Source organism: Protopterus annectens, chromosome 6.part0 (genome assembly GCF_019279795.1).
Source record: "Protopterus annectens isolate FY-2018-M chromosome 6.part0, PAN1.0, whole genome shotgun sequence".
Classification (NCBI taxonomy): Eukaryota; Metazoa; Chordata; order Ceratodontiformes; family Protopteridae; genus Protopterus; species Protopterus annectens.
The window spans coordinates 1,334,172,187-1,334,192,312 of NC_056737.1; the positions used below are offsets into that span (position 1 = coordinate 1,334,172,187).

The 20,126-nt window shown below is 47.1% G+C and overlaps 1 protein-coding gene across 3 annotated transcripts in view; it reads right to left on the reverse strand.

Annotated features, from left to right (window-relative positions):
* Positions 1-20,126, reverse strand: part of PRPF40A (pre-mRNA processing factor 40 homolog A) — a 3,102,395-nt gene that overhangs the window by 1,920,484 nt on the left and 1,161,785 nt on the right. For all 3 annotated transcript variants that reach the window (XM_044074905.1, XM_044074903.1, XM_044074904.1), the window contains exon 13: positions 16,707-16,871. In XM_044074905.1, coding sequence (XP_043930840.1) covers positions 16,707-16,871 — 165 coding nt within the window. The remainder of the gene's footprint in view (positions 1-16,706; positions 16,872-20,126) is intronic.

Sequence of the window (20,126 nt, forward strand, 5' to 3'; positions counted from 1 at the left end):
ATCCCCTGGGGGATACTTTTACCATGGTGCATATAGCAAAAACAAATACAATGTCTTATCCATTTGGAAACAGTCTGCTTTGAAATAGCCTTTCCCTCCGCCCCTGCAGCAAATGCCACCAGTAATTGTTCAGATTTTCTTAGAGATTTTGTCTTGTTTAAGTAGAATCTTAGCTGTCTGTGTACATCCAATGAATGCAGAATCTGCTCACCCTTGTTCTGTGGATTTGGGAAGAAAGTTGGCAGATTAATGGTCTGATTACAGGCCACACTAGATACCATTTTAGGCATAAAGGATGGACTGGTCCTGAGAGCCACCCTGTCCGAGTAAAAAACAATAAAAGGCTCCACTGCCATAAGAGCCTGTCGTTCTGAAATCCTTCTAGCTGAAGTGACTGCTAAAAGAAAAACTGTTTTTCCGAGAGAGAAATTTTAGGTCTGCAGTAGCAGCTGGCTCAAAAGGAGGTAGAGTGAGTTTTTCCAAAACAAAATTGAGGTCCCATGCAGGAGTTGGTGCTCTCCTGGTAGGTCTTAAATGTTTGGCCCCTCTGGGATACTGCTTTAGCAGAGGATGAGAAAAGAGGGAAGGCTCTGTGTTGTAATGAGCTGAAATGACAGAGGCATGGATTTTTATGGAAGAAAAAGATAGGCCCTTGTGAAGCATCTCAGTTAAGTATTGCACAATCTGAGGAACATTGGGCATTGCTGTGCTTATTCCCCGTGCTTGGTTCCAGGCAGAGAATCTTTTCCATTTGTCAGCATAAGATTTTCCAGTACTAGGCCTTCTAGCCTCCAAAATGACATCCATCACAGGTTTGCTGAGAGATGTAACTGGTGAAATTAGTTGATTAGCCATGCTGCAAGATTCAGAGTTTGGAGCTGAGTGTGCAGAATTTGATAGTTCTGCTGAGGCAGGTACCATGGAGGAAGGTGCAACATATTGCATAGGAGCGGGTACCAGTGTTGGCGAGGCCAGTCTGGAGCAATCAGAATCATTTTTGTTTTTTCTTGTCTGAGTTTCAGTAAGACCTTGGAGAGCAGAGACAGAGAGGGAAAGGCATAGACTGATAGGTTTTTCCAGCTGAAGGATAGAGCATCCACTTTCCAAGCTTTTTTGTGATGAATTCTTGAGCAGAACTTGTCCAACAGATAGTTTTGAGGTGAGGCAAAAAGGTCTATGTCTGGGCTTCCCCATTTGCATGTCAACATGCTGAAGATTTGTGGATCCAGTTTCCATTCATGTGGGTCCATAAGATTTCTCCTTAGTTCGTCTGCCAGAGTATTTTGCTTTCCTGGCAGGAATTGAGCTTGTAGATGTATTTGAAAAGTCAAGGCCGTGTTCCACAATGCCATGGCTAGCCTGCAAAGGAGGTAGGAATGGGTACCCCCCCTGCTTGTTTATGTACCACATGACTGTGGTGTTGTCTGTCTTTATCAGTAGTGGTCCTGGATGAAGACAGTCCTTGAAGGCTGTCAGAGCATTCTGTACAGCTAGCATCTTTCTGATTGATATGTAGGTGCATTTGATTTGGGCTCCATTGGCCCTGAATGCATCTCCCTGCCAGATGCACCCCCCCAGGATAATCTGATGCGTCTGTAGTCTGGGTTTGGGCGTCAGGGGGTGGAATGAATGACAGTCCCTTTTTTTGGTGGCAGGCCTCTGCCCACCATAGGGACTCTCGCTGCAGGCAAGGAATGCTAGGAATCATTGTTTCCAGGCTGTGACAATGTTGACTCCATAAGCTTTTTAGGTACCATTGAAGTTTCCTCATATGCAGTCTTGCATAAGGAATTAGAAGAATGCAGGAGGCGATGAACCCCAAGGCCTGCAGAATTTGTCTTGCAGATAGCTGGGTTTTTGTGGCCACCTGTTTGAAGTAAGTCATCAACTGAATTTGTTTTTCTGGTGTAAGGCAAGTCATCTGGGCAGTTGTATTCAAGCTTGCACCCAGGAATGTAATAATTTGAGAGGGTACCAGTTGTGATTTCTTTTCGTTTATGGTGTACCCTAGACAAGTTAGAAATCTTTTTACAAACCACAGATGTTTTAGACGAGTGTCCTTGCTTTATATGCCTGAATTAGACAATCGTCCAGGTATGGATAAATATGAATATTTCTTTGCCTGCAAAATGCAATTACTGGTGCCAGGCACTTTGTGAAGACCCTGGGCGCAGCAGATAAGCCAAACGGCAGTGCAGAGAATTAGAAGTTATGTACTCACCATAACGTTCCATCTGAGTAGGTGTATTCATTTGTCTGCAACCTGTGGTTATGGATCCGATATCGGATCCGAACCGGCATGGTTTACCAGCTATGGATCCAAGCTCTCAGCTCCTCCCCTCACCCATAATGCCCTGCTCTACCCTCATGACCTCAGATCGAGTTTACCAACAGCAAGAACACCCTGAAAAGGGTAACACATAATATGCAGGAAACTGAAAGGCCAGGGGGATAGGAGGGCGGGATGGTTGCAGACAAATGAATACACCTACTCAGATGGAACGTTATGGTGAGTACATAACTTCTAAATCTGAAGTAGGAGATTCATTTGTCTGCAACCTGTGGGACAGAGTCCCCAGCTACCTGAATCTTGGGCCATCATGGAAGGATATTCCGAGCACCCTGAGCCAAAGGATGCTCTACCCCTAGATGCAAGATCCAACTTGTAGTGGGAAATAAAAGTATGAGATGAAGCCCACGTGGCTGCTGCACAAATATCATCTAGAGGAATCCTAGCCTTAAAGGCTGCGAGGTAGATACTGACCGGGTTGAATGGGCATGTACACCCTCCGGTGCGGGCCTTCCTGAAGCTTGATAAGCCAATAAGATACACTGTGAAATCCAGCGAGACAGAGAAACTTTAGAAATTGGCTTGCCCAAATTAAATTTAGCAAAGGAAATGAACAACTGGTCGGATTGCCTATGACCAGCCGTTCTGTTTAGATAAAATCTAAGTTGCCTGTGAACATCTAAGGAGTGAAGCTTGTATTCACCTTTGTTTTCATATTTAGGAAAGAAAACAGGGAGGTTAATGGATTGATTAATGTTTGCTTCAGAAGCTACTTTAGGAAGAAAGGACGGGTTGGTCCTGAGGTAAACAGTCCGGATGAAAGACCAAGTAAGGAGGTTTAGCTGATAATGCTTGGAGCTCTGAAACTCTCTTGGCGATGTAATGGCTACTAAAAAGCCGTCTTGAAAGACAAGAATTTGAGATCCACCGTAGCGCTGGTTGAAGGCGGTCAAGGCCTGGAGAACTAAGGAAAGGTCCCAGGAGGAACCGCTTGTTTTACGGGGCCTGAGAAGGAAAGTACCTTTAAGGAAAATTTTACACAACTTGGCTGACATGAGTGGACTAGAGTCATGACCAATGTGATAATGTGAAATTGCCACCAGTTGTACTTTGACTGTGGAACTGCTGGCACCATCGTTAAAAAGAGTGGTTAAGAAATCAAGCACTAAAGGGAGAGGAACTGTGAAGGGATTCAGGCCTTGCCGCTCCGCCCACAAAGAAAACCGTTTCCACTTGCTGCGGTAGACTTTCCTAGTGGACGGTTTATGAGCTGCCACCAGGATCACCTTAACAGGGGACGAAATACCGGGAGTCCTGATCAAGAGTGGAACTGGAGCAGCCAGGCGGTCAGCTTCAGGTTGTCCAGGTTCGGAGGAGATATGCAGGATGGATGACATATCAGATCAGGAATGGGATCTGGAATCCAAGGAGGATTCACCGAGTGAGACCTTAGGAAGGGGAACCAGATCTGTCGAGGCCAAAACGGAGCAATGAGAATCATTCTGCAACCCACCCAAGAGGCTTTCTGAAGAACTTGGAGCATCAGAGGCAAGGGTGGATAAGCATACAGAAGACCGGGTGGCCAAGCATGCACCAGAGCGTCTCTTGGAGAACCTCCTGGAGGAGGTATCAGAGCGAAAAAACTGTCGTACTTGGTGTTTGAGGGAGAGGCAAAAAGATCGCATGAAGGAGTTCCCCACCGTGCGAATATGCGTTCCGCTACTTGAAAATTGAGAGACCACTCGTAAGGGGTCAGACTTGTGCGACTGAGCTTGTCCGCCAGGATGTTGGACCGACCGGAATGCGTTGCTATTAGAAAGTGGTTGGTGGAGATTGCCCATTCCCAAACTCTCATGGCTTCTCGACAAAGAGGGTAAGACCTCGTTCCCCCTTGCTTGTTGATGTACCAGACAACTGACATGTTGTCCGATTGAATCGCAATTGTTCCCAAGGGAAGAAAGTCCTGAAGTGCTAACGCTAAGAGCACTGCTCTCATCTCTAGAACGTTGATATGCAGTAAGGTCTCTGAATCATTCCACGTGCCTTGGACGGTCCGGCCATAAAATGCCCCCACCCGAGGCGGGAGGCGTCCGTGGTCACCGTGGCAAGAGGGGGAGAAGCACAAAATGGGCGGCCTCCGTGGAGATCTGGGGAGTGAAGCCACCACAGGAGGGACCGCTTGCAAGCCTTGCTGATCGCAATGGGATGATGCATAGGGAGAGCAAGGTATGACCACTGTACTAAGAGAGTCCACTGGAGGATGCGCACATTGAGCCTGGCAAGAGGAAGAAGTGCTATAGCAGACGCCATGGACCCTAGAGCCCTCAGGACCAACTTTGCCAGAACAGAACTTGAGTGAAGAATGGCCCGCACCTGGAGCTGCAGATTTTGAACTCTGTCCGCAGTGAGGAAGGCTTTTAAACTCCTTGTGTCTAACATGGCCCCTATAAAATCTAAGAGCTGTGTGGGCGCCAGGTTGGATTTCTTTGTATTTATTGTAATGCCCAGATTGGGAGCAAGATGGAGAAAGGAGTCTCGCCAATAGTAGTAGATGCCTTGTTGGGGCAGTAAGGAGCCAGTCGTCCAGGTAGGGGAAGACCTGCACCCCTGAAGCCTCAGGTGGGCGCTACCACTGCTAATACTTTGGTGAACACCCTGGGGGCTGTGGTGAGACCAAAGGGAAGGACCCGAACTGGTAGTGACTGGCTCCCAGCGAGCGGAGGAACCTCCTGGAGCGCCTGTTCATTAGGATGTGGTAGTACGCATCTTTGAGGTCTATAGAACACATCCAGTGATTTTCTCCCAGAAGGGGGAGAATAGATTGCAGAGTGACCATTGAATTTTTCCTTGGGAACTGCCAGGTTCAAGAGAGAAAGGTCTAAAATTGGTCTTAGATCCCCGTCTTTTTGGCACTAAAAGAACCTTGAGTAGAACCCTGATCCGATCTGGTCTGGGGGACGGGCGGATGGCTCTTTTCTTTAGCAGATGGCCAATTTCTGCCAGCGGCCTCCCGTTGACCGGGTGGAACGTCTGGGAGGGACTTCAACTTTGGTAAGTGACGAAAAGGGATGCGGTATCCTCTGGATATGATCTGGAGAACCCAGCGGTCTGATGTTATGGACTCCCATTACGCTAGGTGCCCCGAAAGCGTCCCCGACTGCCTCCAGAGTGGAGCAGCTGGGCAACCCTCAGGGTTGCTGCGGGCCGTTCAGAGAAGGGTTCTCTGGACCCAAAGTTCCTGGGAGCCCCTCTGCCTCTAGGGCGGCGTCCTCCCTGTCCTCCTCTGCCACGGAAGGACTGGTTGTCCGGAGCAGGCTGGGATTGCTGCGACTTCGGAACCACATCTTCTTCTTACCCTTTTGGTTCCTAGAGTAGGGCCTCTGGGGTGCAGAGAAGCGGATTCGGCGGCAGACAGCGTCTTCCGTCCTTCGCTCTGGGTCAAAGTGTCGACGGTTTTGCCAAAGAGGCAGAACCATCAAAGGCGTTAGCAAATGACGCTTTGAAGGGCTCAGAGAAATCAATGACGGAGCCAGGCCTGGCGTCTAGTGACTAGACCTGCCCCTGCGGCTCTAGCGGCACCTTCCGTAGCATGGGAGAGTAGCCGCATAGAGGTATTGGTAACTGATCTAAGAGTGGCCATGCGGGTGGAGTGCAGCACTTTGTCCTCCTCCGACATGGACTCTGGGGATGCAGCGTATTCTTTAATGAGATCTCGCTGCATCCTAATGATGTGCCAGGTAGTTCAGCGCCTTACAGAAGGTCGCTGAACTAAACATCCGCTTCCCCAAGCGGTCCATCATCCGAGACTCCTTGCTCGGGATGGACTGAGGACTCTCCTGAGCAAGTTCCCTCTTGGTGGCCGCCGCCGTCAACATGGCATCTACTGGAGGCCCCTTACTCCAATGGGCACGGTCAGGCGGTGGGCTGAGGATCCTGTCGGGCCTCTTAGGGATTGGCTCCACGGTGTCCGGTTCCTTCCACGCCCTGGTGGTAATGAGGTCCACCAGGGGTCGGCAGGAGGACACTCAAGAGGTAGACGGGCCCGCTTCAAATGCCTCCAAGAACACGGACTCGTCCGAGGAAGACTTGGGGCAGACCACCCCTTATACGGAGCATTTCCATGATGTCTCCAAATGAGACATCCTCGGGGTGACCGTGGGAGCCTTCCTTCCTCCAAATCCGTGTCTTCCGTGAGAGACTCGGGGAGTCAATGTGCCTCCTTTGCATGTATGCTGCGAGGAACATCCTCTGGGGGCTGTCAGAGGACTCCTCAAGCAGCAACCTGTTCCAGGAACAGCTTGGGGCACAAGCGGGCTGTCCCAAGGGCGGATGGTGGAAGCCTGACCCAGTGCAGAGGGAGGCGGGAGCCGAAACAAGTGCCGGGGTCCAGAGACCCTCAACAGGGCCCTCTCCACTACATCAAAGGCGAAGGAGCCGACCGACCAAAGGATCCGACAATGGCTCCCTCGGATCCGATGAGAGGATCGGGCGCTGGCGCCGGATCCGAAGGGACAGTGCGCTCCGACACAGACGGCGCCGAAGGAGCACTGATCCCCCCGGATCTGAGGCTCGGATCCAGGCTCCGAGAGGTCGGATCCGATGCACTCGAGGGCAGGGTCGGATCCAAAGTACCAAGTACTATCGGCGCCGACCCACCCCCGGCTCCGAAGCTGCTCGGCTCCAACTGCTCCGAACCAGGGTAGCGGGTCGGAGAAGGAGCAATCGGCTTGAAAAAGTCGAGCTCCCCAGGGGCAAGAGCACTCCATCTGCATCTGGGCCTGGATGAACCTTCTCATCATCCGGTCCAGATCAGCATCCGATAGGCTGTACGTTGATCTCGACGAGGCTACCGAGGTAGGCCTTGAGTGCCTCCTCGATAGCCTCGACGGAGATCGGGTCTCCTCCTCCTCAGGTCCCGGTGAAAAACACACTGGAGACCGGAGCCGAGGAGGAGATCCAGCCGACAATGGAGCCGGGGGAGAAGCCCGCTTGGCTGGCGGGGCCGAAACAGAGGTCTCGGCCCGCCACTTATGGTGCTTCTCCCTCCGGTCCCTTTTTCTAGCATCCCTCTCCTCCGAACCAGAAGCGGGAGGTTGAGTCCCAGGAGGAGGAGGGGGAGCCGGAGAGGGAATAACCGTGGGGACGGTTACTCCCGAAGGAGCGGAGGTCGGAGCTGAGTCCTGCGGCAAAAGGCCCGCCAAAACAAGCTTGGACCTCCGCTCCTTCAATGCCCTGGGGTTGAACCCTGCACAAATGGAACATCCAGATGTGAGGTGTTCAACCCCCAGGCATCTAACACACCGAGTGTGGCCATCAGCTGGGGAAAGCTTATGGCCACACTCACAGCATTTAGAAAAAATAGCCTTGGGCTGCTCAGACATCCCAAGCTAACAAATAACAGTTACTATAACTAAGGTAAGTAACTAAAACAAAAATCACTCACAGGCCCAACACACACACTACGCTACCAGCGAGGGGAGGGATATAAATTTTAGATTAAACTCTAAAAAAAAAGTAATGATACAAAAAGGGAAACTTACACTTTCACACAAATCAACCAAAAAATTATTTAAATTTTACAATTTAAACACTGAAACTATCACTTAGCTGGAGAACTGGAAAAACAATCTGGTCACCATGCGCGGCAAACGAGATCTGAGGTCATGAGGGTAGAGCAGGGCATTATGGGTGAGGGGAGGAGCTGAGAGCTTGGATCCATAGCTGGTAAACCATGCCGGTTCGGATCCGATATCGGATCCATAACCACAGGTTGCAGACAAATGAATCTCCTACTTCAGATCTGGTAATGCAAATAGCTTGCTTTGAAGCAGAGGTATCTTCTGCAAGATTCCCTGATTGGGATATGCAGGTAAGCTTCTAAGTCTAGAGTTACCAACCAGGCATCCTTGCCTAGCATAGGTAGTAACTGCTGGAAAGTCAGCATCTTGAATTATAGAATGTCCAGATATATATTTAGAATGGATAAGTCCAGAATTGGACGCCGTGATTAGTCTTTTCTGGGTACCAGGAAAAGTCTTGAATAAAAACCCCCATATTCATGAGGGACATAACTTGTTTCTGGGCCTCTGCCCACTGATTTGGAGGCAGATCTGGCCATCCGTTTTGGATTGGCAACATGTGGAAATGAAATCTGTATCCCTGGGATACTATATTTAAAACCCATTTGTCCTGGGTAATCAGTTGCCAGTTTCGTGCATGAAGTGCCAGTTTTCCCCCCAAAGGGGCGGCCAAAAGATAAGGGCTTGGTGATTGCAGTGGAAAGTCATTGAGACTGTTTACCGTAGGAAGGTGCCTTGTTACTCCCAGATTTGGAGGTGGAGGCACCCCATTGCTTCGTTTTATAAGTTCCTTGCGACTGAAACCTGGAGCTTTTGGAATGTCTGGGTTTGACCTGAGCGGCTCTAATGGGTACTGGAAAAGACCAGTTCTTAGTAGGTCAGTGCCTACTGAACCTGGGTGGCTGCACTTACAGTTTGCATAATTTAGCTTTATCTTCCATCTTTTTCAAAACCTCTTCAGCCTTATTACCAAATAGACTGTCCTGTTGTAAAGGAGCATCCAACAATTTTGCTTTAACATGGTCAGGCAGATTTTGCTCCTTGAGCCAAGCATGACTTCTTATCACAGATCCCATTACAGCAACCCTGCAAGAGGCCTCCAAGGAATCAAAACCACATTGCAAAGTATGTTTTCCAACTTGTTCAGCTGAATGCAATAAATCCTGCAACTCTTATTTTCCACACAGTCAGAAATCAACATAATTTTCTGTTTAAGTAAACCCATGACATGCTGTTGATAATTTAAGCACATGAAATTAACAGTTTAAAGCCCTGACTGCCAAGGTTGCAGACGTGTAAACCTTCTTACCCCATCTATCCAGCGCCCTGGAATCTCTGTCAGAAGGGGTAGGATTTTTGGAAGTAGAAGCCTTTACGCCCTTGGGACCCAGAGAAATGGTTTCAGGGTCAGCAGTAGGGTTTTTAAAGAGGAATTTGTGGGAGTCAGGAACCCTGTAATATCTGTCTGGCTTACTAGGAGCCGGAGGCAGGGAATCAGGAGTCACACTGGACTATGAGAAAACAATGTCTAGAAGAGGAGGTATAGCCAAAGGCCTGTGCTGAGGAAGACTAAGGAAATCCCTAAGTCCCTTTTTAGATTCTGAGAAATCCTGACTCTCCCAGTGAAAGTGTTTCCTTAGGGTATGCAAAGTTTCTCCAAAAGAAAAATCCTCAAAAGGAGAAGCAGAAGGAATGGAATCTTCTGCATCAGAGTCCTCATAAGTGGGAACAGACAATTCCTGATCAGAAGAGGAATCAGAAGAAACAGAAACCTGATCTGAAGATTCATAGTCATTGCCTTGCCTAGGCCTCTTAGCAGGATGGGGATGGGTACCCCTGAGCATGGTAATTAAATCCTCAGCCATTTTGATCATTTGTTTTTTAGGCATTGGGGCCTGTACACGTGGCCCAAGCGTCATTTTTTTAGACACAGAGGTATTTTTTGGCCTTAGTTTTGAAGATGGCATCTGTTTAATATGCAAATCTTTAGGCCTGAAAACACCCTCAGAAGCCGGTGCCATCCCATCTAAGGTACGGACATCCGCGGGTTCAATACTTAAAGTATCTCGCTGCATACCGAACTCCAAATGGGTCTCATAGAGGCCTGTGAATTTGTAGTAGCGGGTATCAGGAGCTGTGAAAGCACCTCACTGAGTACCGACGAACTGGCGACTGGCTTAGGAGTAGCTTCGTCATCAGTTTTGGACCTAGACGGTCCGTCTCTTTTTCTTTGCATTTTTTTAGGTATTCCGGTAGTCAGATTGCTAAGTGACGACATTTCTGGATAGTTAAATCTCGAGCCAAAATATTCATAAGCAAAAATATAATGACATTTAATAGTGCGTTGATTAAATTTAGCACAAAACCAACAGCAAAGCATGTTGTGGTCAGGGCCTAGGCAAGGAATACAGTACAAATGAAAATCCTTATGAGGTATTTACTTCCCACAAGTAATACAATTATTAACTTTTACTGACATCGGTAAGGAGCAAGAAAAAGTTCCCCCAACGGGGTACTTGGCTTTTAGTTGAAGACTTTGATTCTGAAACTCGAAAACGAAAATTTCAGGAGTCGGCCGACCGGCACTTGCGAACTGCTTCTGGCACCACGCGGCAAGAAAGACTGATGTAATGGTGTCGGCTGCATGTTTTATACCCCTAACGACCTGACATCATGAAGAAGGGACAGCAACCGACGCAGGACCCAAGACTTTGTTAATCAGGCCGACTGAGGGCAACCTGTCAGCAGATTACCCAAATGTAATGACTGCAACAGTGAAACACGAAGAACATCTGACTGCCCACTCACACAGTACAGTTAAGAAGAGCCAAATGAAGTCCACCAGAAGTGTGAAGCGCCATTTGTTTGCCATTGTGACCATATTCTGGGTGGTGCTCCAGGGAGCTCCATAGACAGGTGAAAATGAATTTAGGAGCATAGGTGGGGGGGGGGGGATACTGCAACATGGAAGAGAAGGACAGCTATGGCTATGTCCTTCTATTCCCATGTTGCAGTATTCTTAAGTGTGGGTGAGTGCAGTATTCTTAGTGTGGGAGAGTACCACAGCTTAAGGAGGAGGAATGGCGGAGGGAGAGGTAGCAGAGTCCAGAAATCCCTGCAGGATTGCCCTAGCAAACCCTGCTCTGGCTCAGGAAGTGTAGTCAAATTTGCAATGTCTGGTAAAGGTGTGTATAGTGGATCAGGTGGCTGCCTACAGGGTGGAGGCTGTGTCCAGGCCTTTAAAGAAGGCTTTGAATAATGCTACGGCCCCTAGTTGAATGTGTCTTATCCCCTGAGGTAGGTCCTTACCATTGCAGTAGAAGAAGCAGATAATTTTTCTGATCCAGCAGAAGAAAGTTTGTTTGGTGACTGCCTTGCCCAGTGCCATGGGATGGAAAGATACAAAGAGTTAATTAGATTTTCTGATGGACTTAGCTGCCTGTGCACATCCAGGGAATGGAGTATTCTCTCACTTTCATTGGTTGAAGAGGGGAAGATGGGCAGGTAAACGGACTAATTTAAAGATAGCTCATAGACCACTTCGGGCATGAAAGAAGGGTTGGTATGCCAGGTCACCCTGTCTTTGTGGAAGATAGTGTAGGGGGGACAAGCCATGAGTGCTGCTAACTCTGACACCCTTTCCAGCTGAGATGAGGGCTACCAGCAAGACCGTCTTCCATGTGGACATTTGGCTGGTTCAAATGGGGCCAGTGTGAGCTTTTCTAGGATAAAGTTCAGGTCCCAAGGCAGTGGAACAGGTTTCCTTGGTGGCCTGATGTGCAAGACCCCTTTCAGGAACAAGTTAACTTCAAGCCTGGAGAGTAAAGGAGGGTCTAAGGGTAAAGCAGGCAGAGATAGCAAATAGGTGGACTAACTGAGGAGTACGAACGTCCTGCCTTGATAAGTTCTTACACATAAGTTAAGACTAGAGGGCCACCCACTAGTAAGGGATTCCCCTCTGTCTTTGGAGACACCATTTGGAGAATTTATTCCATTTTGAAATACAGGATCTCCTTGTAGTAGGTTTCCTGGCCTCCCTCAGGACCAAAAGCAAATCCTCGGAGTAGTGGTGTCTGAAGGGAATTAAAAGTTTATCACCCAGAGTGTTTAGACATAGTATCTGTAGGCGAGGGTGGATGAGTGTTCCCTTCTGCTGGGTGAGTAGTTCCACCTTGTGGGGTAACTTGTGGTGACTGCCCTTGGCAATGGATAGTAGCAGGGGAACCAATGCTGCCTTGGCCAGTAGGGAGTCACCAGCAAGATTTTTGGCATGCTCTTCTTGATTTTCAGGAGGACCTTTTGAAGGAGAGGGAAGGGAGGAAATGGATACAGAAACCGCCCCTTCCATGAAATGCTGAAGGCGTCCGCTCTCCAAGCTAGTGGTGAGTGGTTCTTGGTACAAAACTTTCAAATGTCTGTTCTGGAGGGAGGCAAACAAATCTACTTGAGGTGAACCCCACCGGTGAGCAATGTCTAGAAAAAATTCCCTCTTCAGCAACCACTCATGATGCAGAGAGGATGATCTGCTGACAGCAACCACCTAGTGAATGTCCTTGGATAAGATGTACGCTGGTTGCAGGGACAAACTGTTTTTGGAGGCTAGATCCCAAATCTGGATTGCTAGCCTGCATAGGAGGCAGGACTTAGCCCTCCCCTGTTTGTTCATGCACCACATGACTATGGTGTTGTCTGTGATGATTTGAAGGGAACCTGGCTGTAGGATGGGAAGTAAGGCTTTCAGTGCCAAAAGGACTGCAGTCATCTCCCTTACATTGATGTGTTTTTTTTCTGTAGGGATGGCTGCCAGCTCTCTTGCACCTTGAGGCCCTTCATGGTAACCCCCCACCCAGGTCTGATGTGTCTGTATGCATGTGCTGAGCTGGTGTGGGGAGGTGGAGTGGAAGGCCTGGGTTTGTATGAATTTCTTGGATCTACCACCTTAATTCTGTCTTTAGGCAGGGTAGGAAGGAAATCTGGCACTCTAGAGGGTGGCTGTCTTGGGACTACACATTCTTTACATACCACTGCAGCTTCCCCATATGCATCCTGGCTAATGGTAGCATAGGAATGGTGGCTGCCATAAGGCCCATAAGTCACAGGAATAGTCTTGATGATAGTTGGTGGACCTGGAGCAGGTCCTGGAAGTGGCTTGTAAGGGAAGTTACCTTGTCCTGAAAAAGGAATGCCTTCATCAGGTCTGTTCTGATTCTGCACCAGAGAAAAATGTTGTCCTTTTGTGGTGTTTGGGATGATTAGGGTAGATTGAGGGTGAGCCCCAGACCTTGCAGTAGGGACATGACAAATTGCAGGTGGATTTTTAGGATGGCCTCTTTTTCTGCAAGGATAAGGACATCATCTAGGTAGGGGTAGATTTGAATGCCTTTGGTCCTGCAATAGGCTATGGCTGGAGCAAGGCATTTGGTAAAGACCCTGGGTGCAGTGGATAAACCAAAGGGCAAGGCAGTAAACTGAAAGTGAGAACTGGGCCCAGAGAAACGTAAGTACTTTCTGTGAGAGGGTCTGATGGGGATGTGGAGGTAGGCCTCCTGGGTCTGGAGAGAGAGCATTCTGAACGTTGAAACTTTCAGGAGGAGGTTTAGAAAGGACAAGTCCAGAATTGGCCTGCAAGGTACTGGAAATAACCTTGAGAACCAACTTTTTCCTTCTTGTCCTGGAGGGATAGGCTTTATGGTTCCATGGGTCAGTAGATCTTGTAAGATTTGGGAATAGGGTGTAGTTGTTTTTATGGTGGAAATGGAATGCCCCGTGCTGGGAGTCTTTCTTTCCAGGAAAGGAAGTATCCCTCTTCCACTACTGCCAGAACCCAGCGACCTGTAGTGATAGTTCTCCAAAGGGGCAGGCAGTGGAAGAGATGAGCTGGCAGGGGGAGGTGGGCAAGGCAGTCAGGCATTGTTTATGTCACTTCTGCCATGAAAGCGCTATCTGGGAGCAGGCTGGTCTGGAAGAGGTCTGTCTACTGGTTCCTTTTCTGTGCCTGGAAGAAGGAAGTGTAGCAGTGGAGGGAGTTCTCCTGACATAAGTGGCCTTACCTGGATAATTTTGGTAGTATTTAGTTATGGGAAACACCAGAAGGTGTTTAACATCTTGAAGCTCCTTACTTTTCTCTTGAAGGTTTTTAAATAGTTCAGCGGACTGTTTACCAAACAGGAGGTTATGTTCTAGTGGAGCATCAAGAATTCTGGACTTGAAGTCCTCAGGCAGGGGTTGAAGTCTTAGGCATGAGTATCGGTGTAGCATTGATCCGGATGCAACAGACCTAGGAGAAGCTTCAGCTCCATCACAGCTGCATCTAACTGAATGTCTGGCTACCTGATATGCCAGGGATAGTTTTGATTGCAACTCTGTCTTGTTAGGGGAGTCAGGCATGGAGGATAGGAGAGAAGATGCCTGGGATACCAGGTCCAAGGCATATTTAATCCTACGCATTTGATAATTAACAGCTCTGAGGAGGTGCAAAACTTCTTGCTTAGCCTGTCCATACTTTTGCTGTCCTTGTCTGTAGGCAGAAGGGACGAGGATGGGATCAGTCTTGACTGCTTGTCTGGGCTACAGCAATGACTGCCAGGTCTGCTAAGGGGGGTTTCACAAGAAATTTATGGTCATCAGGCACCTTACAGAAACGGTCAGGTCTCTTAGGAGCTGGTGGCTGAGAAGCAGGATTTTTGGATACTGAACCAAATGCATTCAGATATGCAGGTATAACTGGAGGAATGACAGAAGGGGAAAGGGATTCAACTTGAACTAACTCAAAATATTTTTTTTGAGTTTCAGTCATTTGGGAAGTATCCCATTTGAAATATTCTTTCATTTTGGTAATGTCTTCGGGGAAGAGTCCCCTATTATGGATTCCTCATCAGTGGAATAATATTCCAGGGGAGAGCAATCTGTGATGATTAAGTAATGGTCTCACTGGATGTTGAAGAGTAAAGTTCTTCTTCCTCTTCTCTTTCTTGAGAAATGGGCAGGGGAATAGAAGTAGCTGAGGCAGGCCTTGGGCTAAGGACAGGGATGGTGGAGGGAGACAAGGCTAAGAACCAGGGATGGTGGAGGGAAAGGAGGTCGAGTGCCCAAGAGCCATGAAGGCCTGCATTAGAGACTGAGTGAAAGACTGCCAGTCAGGTAAATCCCTCAGCAGGAGATAAATGTTTAGTTTTTTGCTTCCTTTTCAAAGGAGTAGTTTTGGGAGAAGGCCTAGTTTCTGGGGCTTGAGCTAAGGCTGAGGCCTCAGATTCTGGCATTCCAGTCGGGAGTCCGGTGGAGCCTGCACCCCCCCCCACTTTGGTTGAAACAGTTGCCTGAGCAACTTCCATGGACGTGCTGGCCGGTACCTCAGCAGCAACTTCCTCAAGAGGAACTGGTGAAGTAGATGGCTCTAGCGAACGTCCCCTCAACTCCAAGATCGGCAGCTGGTGAGGCGTCCGATGGCAGAGAGGCAGAGGAAGTAGGCCGAGGAATCTTAGCCTTTTCCCATGGTGGTTCCACCTGGGTGGCCGACTCAAGATCCATTCTAAGTGCCAACTTTTGTAATTTCTGGTTTTCTAAGTAAAGATTAAGGGTGGCCAGACTGCTTCTGAGTGTCTTTGGGATGAAGGATTGGCAAATGGAGCAGGAGGTATGGTCGTATTCCCGGCCTGGGCAAAAAAATGCAACAGTCATGCAAGTCCTTATGCGAAATTTGGTGTCCACATCGGTATTTACCCTTTTTGGCGGACATTGGCTAAAGCGAAGTCAGCAAACCAAGCTCAAGCAATAGTAAAAGAACAAAATCCCCAACAGTCTTGACAGTAGAGGAGTGATGCGATCGATCTAACATTTGACTGTGGCAGAATCACTCTGAGGTGTGTGTGTGTGTGTGTGTGTGTGTGTGTGTGTGTGTGTGTGTGTGTGTGTGTGTGAGTGTGCAGACATCACATTTAAGGCCCCTGGTTTATGGCCCTACGTGTGATGTCCCATGCACCTACAGCAACCAGGCTTAAGCTTTTGTATAGTAGCAGACATTCAGGTCGCCTGAGGCGGAAAATCCCACACTAAGAATACTGCAACATGGGAACAGAAGGGCATAAAAAAAATCCAAAAATATATCAAGCTGCTGGGATCAAAATGTGGAAATCAAAACAGCCACAAACTATGGAAGGCCTTCAGAATGAAACATGCAGTAATCCTCCAAAGTTGCAATTCCCTCAGCCAAGCCACTGCCTTATGATTAAACTCTTTATAAACACACTCAAAGTGTAAATTCAAATTCACAGAATTTTCATTAAGAGCAACAAATGTTATGTATTTTTAAAAACTCATAAGAGTGAAGCAAAATAATGTGGCAGTCAAATAAAAACGACAAACTCTCAATAAAATAAAAAATAGAAGTTTACTGAAATGTTAGAGCTTTCACAGTAAATAAAATCACTGCTTCATCAAATTATACAATGTATCAATAGCTTAGCAACAATCTTGCTTTACTGCAAGATTGTTACTAAGCTACTGATGCACTGTATCATTTGACTGGATGCAATATTATAGGTTTTGTCCTTAAACAATGGGAGTGTTTCACTTATTTTTAATGACTGATGAAGCAGTGATTTTATTTACTGTAAAAGCACTAATGTTTCAGTAAACTTCTCGTCTACTTTACTGAGACTTTTTTATTTGACTGCCACATTGTTTTGGCTCACTCTTACGAGCTTTTGGATTTGTTTCATCTTAAGTGAACCATTTATCCTTTTCATCTTAACTGCAGTGTTTTTATTCCATCTATTTTTACTTTACAGACAAAAACAAAACTAGTTAAACAAGAATGTGTTACTTTTGTTTAAACTCACTTGTATCTTGTTGTCGATGTCATTTTGTCATGATTTTCAAGAAACCGCTGAAATGCTTCTTTCGCTTCCTTGTACTTTTGCCTTGCTTCCTCCTTCTCTTCTTTTTCAGTATGAACTTTGTAGGCATTAAAAGCTTGCTTCTTTTCACTCAGCTTAGGCAATGCACTGTAAAACAATAAGGTACTGCATTTATGTCCTAAAATGTTTACAAACAAAACGCAGTAATGACTTTGAGATCAGGGTGCAACTCTACTACAGAAGAGCAATTTGTGCAACATGCTGAAATAATCTATGCACAAGCACTGGAATTGTACAGTGAACAGTATTATTCTGAGAAGTTTCCACACCGTTAATAGAACCGTCATATGGCAAATTCATTATTTAAGTAAATCTGGTCAAGAAATCCAGAAATGGTTTAGAGCTCAATACAAAAGTAGTAGTGATGAACATTAACCAGCATGCCCAACAGTCGACTTCACCTGCAGGTGAAATTCTAGAAGACCGGCATTCTCAACATTAGCAAGCAACAAGGTGCACTGGCTGAAGCAGTCAGTCATCCTAATGCAAATGCACATCAGAAGGTAAGGTCACAATCTACTATGCTAAGAAGGAATAGAGCAGATGATGGAGAAACGGAAGAACATCCACTTCATACATGGTGTTCTACTTTATTAGAAAGACACTCAAGCTGGAAACTAAAATGAGGAGGGCAAAGAATGAAAATGAAATATATAATTAAAGAAAGTTTTTATGCAACAGTACTGACATATTTTAGTAGACAACAAACATCTGTTTAAATCCTTAAATGAACTTTTTCTCCCCCTCTGGAATGAGGACTATTTTTGGTAAGTTGGCTACGGCCAGGATCTGACATTATGAGTAGTTATCCTTATCCCTAATCTTTTACTTTGTCCAGCACACTGATGAAACTACAGAATGAGATACAGATCAGTGCTTCAAAGATTTCACTGTCTTTTTTCATAATGAAGAAAGAGAGCACATTATATTAACAGTTCAGTTTGAAGCAAAGCTGAAAAAAAAAACTGCATGAGTGAAGGCTAATATTAAAGGTTAAAAAAAAGTGTGCATGCTTATATAAATATATGCAAATGCTCCCGCAACACATACACACACATATACATAAATGGATATTCATGTGAGTGCATGTATACATGTGTAGATATATGTGTATGAGCATCAATAAAAATATATCCTAAATTACCAAGAGAAAGTACAGTTGTGTACACTTACCACAAATGTAGATGTTCGAGTGTATTCACTGTTGCAGTCATTACATTTGGGTTATCCCTGCCAGGGTAGCCCTCGGCCGGCTCGAATACCAGAGGCTTAGTATTTCTGTGTCGGTTGCTGTTGCTTCAGGACTGACATCAGGTCGTCAGTAGTATAAAGTAAGGCAGCCAACGCCATTACATCAGTTTTTCTTGCCCTAACCTGTCAGGAGCCCCCAAGAAGGAGCAGGTTCTGGTGAAAGAACCCCACCAGTAGAAATTAAATACCCCTTGTAGGGAAAGGGAAGAAAGGGGGATGGAGGGAGGGAAACCAGGACTGAAACAGTGAATACACTCGAACATCTACATTTATGGTAAGTGTACACAACTATACTATGTTCTTCATGTTTCACTGTTGCAGTCATCACATTTGGGTTGATTCCCAAAGCTGAGGAAATGGGTGGATGGCAATCAAGGAAACTAGGGGCTGGCTAGGATTCCCTACAAGACTGCAAAGACAAACCCTGCCCTGGATTTGGAGGAGAGGCAGGTGATATTTTTTGGTAAAAGTGTGAACAGATGTCCAGGTGGCAGCCTCCAGGCTATCCCTGGTGGGGACTCCTCTGAGGAAAGCTGCAGAGGTGGAGGCTGCTCTGGTCAAGTGAGTCCAGACCCCCTTGGGTGGAGGCTTTGCATGCTGCTTGTAGCAGAAATGGACGCAGTGTGCTATCCATTTGGAAATGGTTTGTTTGGAAATGGCTTTGCCTTCTGTCCCTGTAGCAAAGCTAATAAGAACTTGATCAGACTTTCTGAAGGATTTAGTCCTGTCTAGATAGAATCTGAGCTGTCTGTGCACATCTAGAGAGTGGAGGATCCTTTCCCCCTTGTTCTGGGGATTAGGAAAAAAGGTGGGCAAATGAATGGATTGGCTGAAAGCCACACTGGACACAACCTTGGGCATGAAGGATGGGTTAGTTCTGAGGGATACTCTGTCAGCATGGAAGATGATGAAGGGGTCCACAGCCATGAGCGCTTGCAGCTCGAAGACTCTTCTGGCTGAAGTGATGGCCAGAAGGTAAGCTGTCTTCCAGGAGAGAAAATTTAGCTCTGCAAAAGTAGCTGGTTTGAAAGGGGGAAGGGTTAGCTTTTCCAACACAAAGTTAAGGTCCGAAGTTGGGGCTGGTGCTCTTCTGGGTGGCCTCAGGTTGCTAGCCCCTCATAGGAACTGTTTGATCAAAGGGTGAGAGAAAAAGGGCTGCACAGTGGGGAAATGAGCAAAGATAGCAGAGGCATTAATTTTCATAGAGCAAAAAGAGAGGCCACTGTGTAGTAGGTCAGCTAAGTAACCGGGATGAGAGGGAGTGAGGCAGGGCTGTGCCGTATTGGCTCCCTTAGCTTGGATCCAGGTGCAGAACCTTTTCCATTTGTCAGCATAAGACTTGCTAGGGTGTCTGACCTCACTTATAACATCTAGAACTTATTTACTGAGGTTGGCAGATTGATCCGGGGTTAGGGAATAAGCCAAACCGAGTGTCTGCAATTGGGGATGCATGAATTCCCCTTCCTTCTGGGTCAGGAGGTTTGGAATCTGAGGAAGATGCCAAGGTGGCAGTGGGGACAGGCTACGCAGCAAGAGGTACCAGTGCTGGCAAGGCCAGTCTGGAGCTATAAGAATTGTCCTTGGTTTTTCCTCCTTTATTTCGAGTAGTACCCTGGGGATGAGAGGTAGTGGAGGAAAGACATAGACCAATAGATTGACCAAGGGGAAAGGACAGAGCATCCATTTTCCAAGCCATGCAGTGATGCTCCCTGGTGCAGAATTTGCTGAGCTGATGGTTGTTAGGGAGGCAAAGAGGTCGACCTTCGGGGTGCCCCATTTCTGTATTATTAGGGTGAAGGTTTTTCTGTTGAGCTGCAACTCGTGTGGGTCCAGAAGATTTCTGCTTAACTGGTGTGCCAGAGAGTTGAGAGAACCTTCCATGCATTGTGCTAACAGGTGCAGTTGCATGGCAGAGGCTGTGTGCCAAAGGGTCACGGCTAGTCTGCATAGAGGGTAGGAGTGAGTCCCTCCCTGCTTACTGATATTCCACATCACAGTAGTGTTTGTCCGTTTTGAAGAGGAGAGCCCCTGGGGAGAGAAGGAGCTTAAAAGCTATCAAGGCGTGCTGGACAGCTATCATCTTTTTTTGGT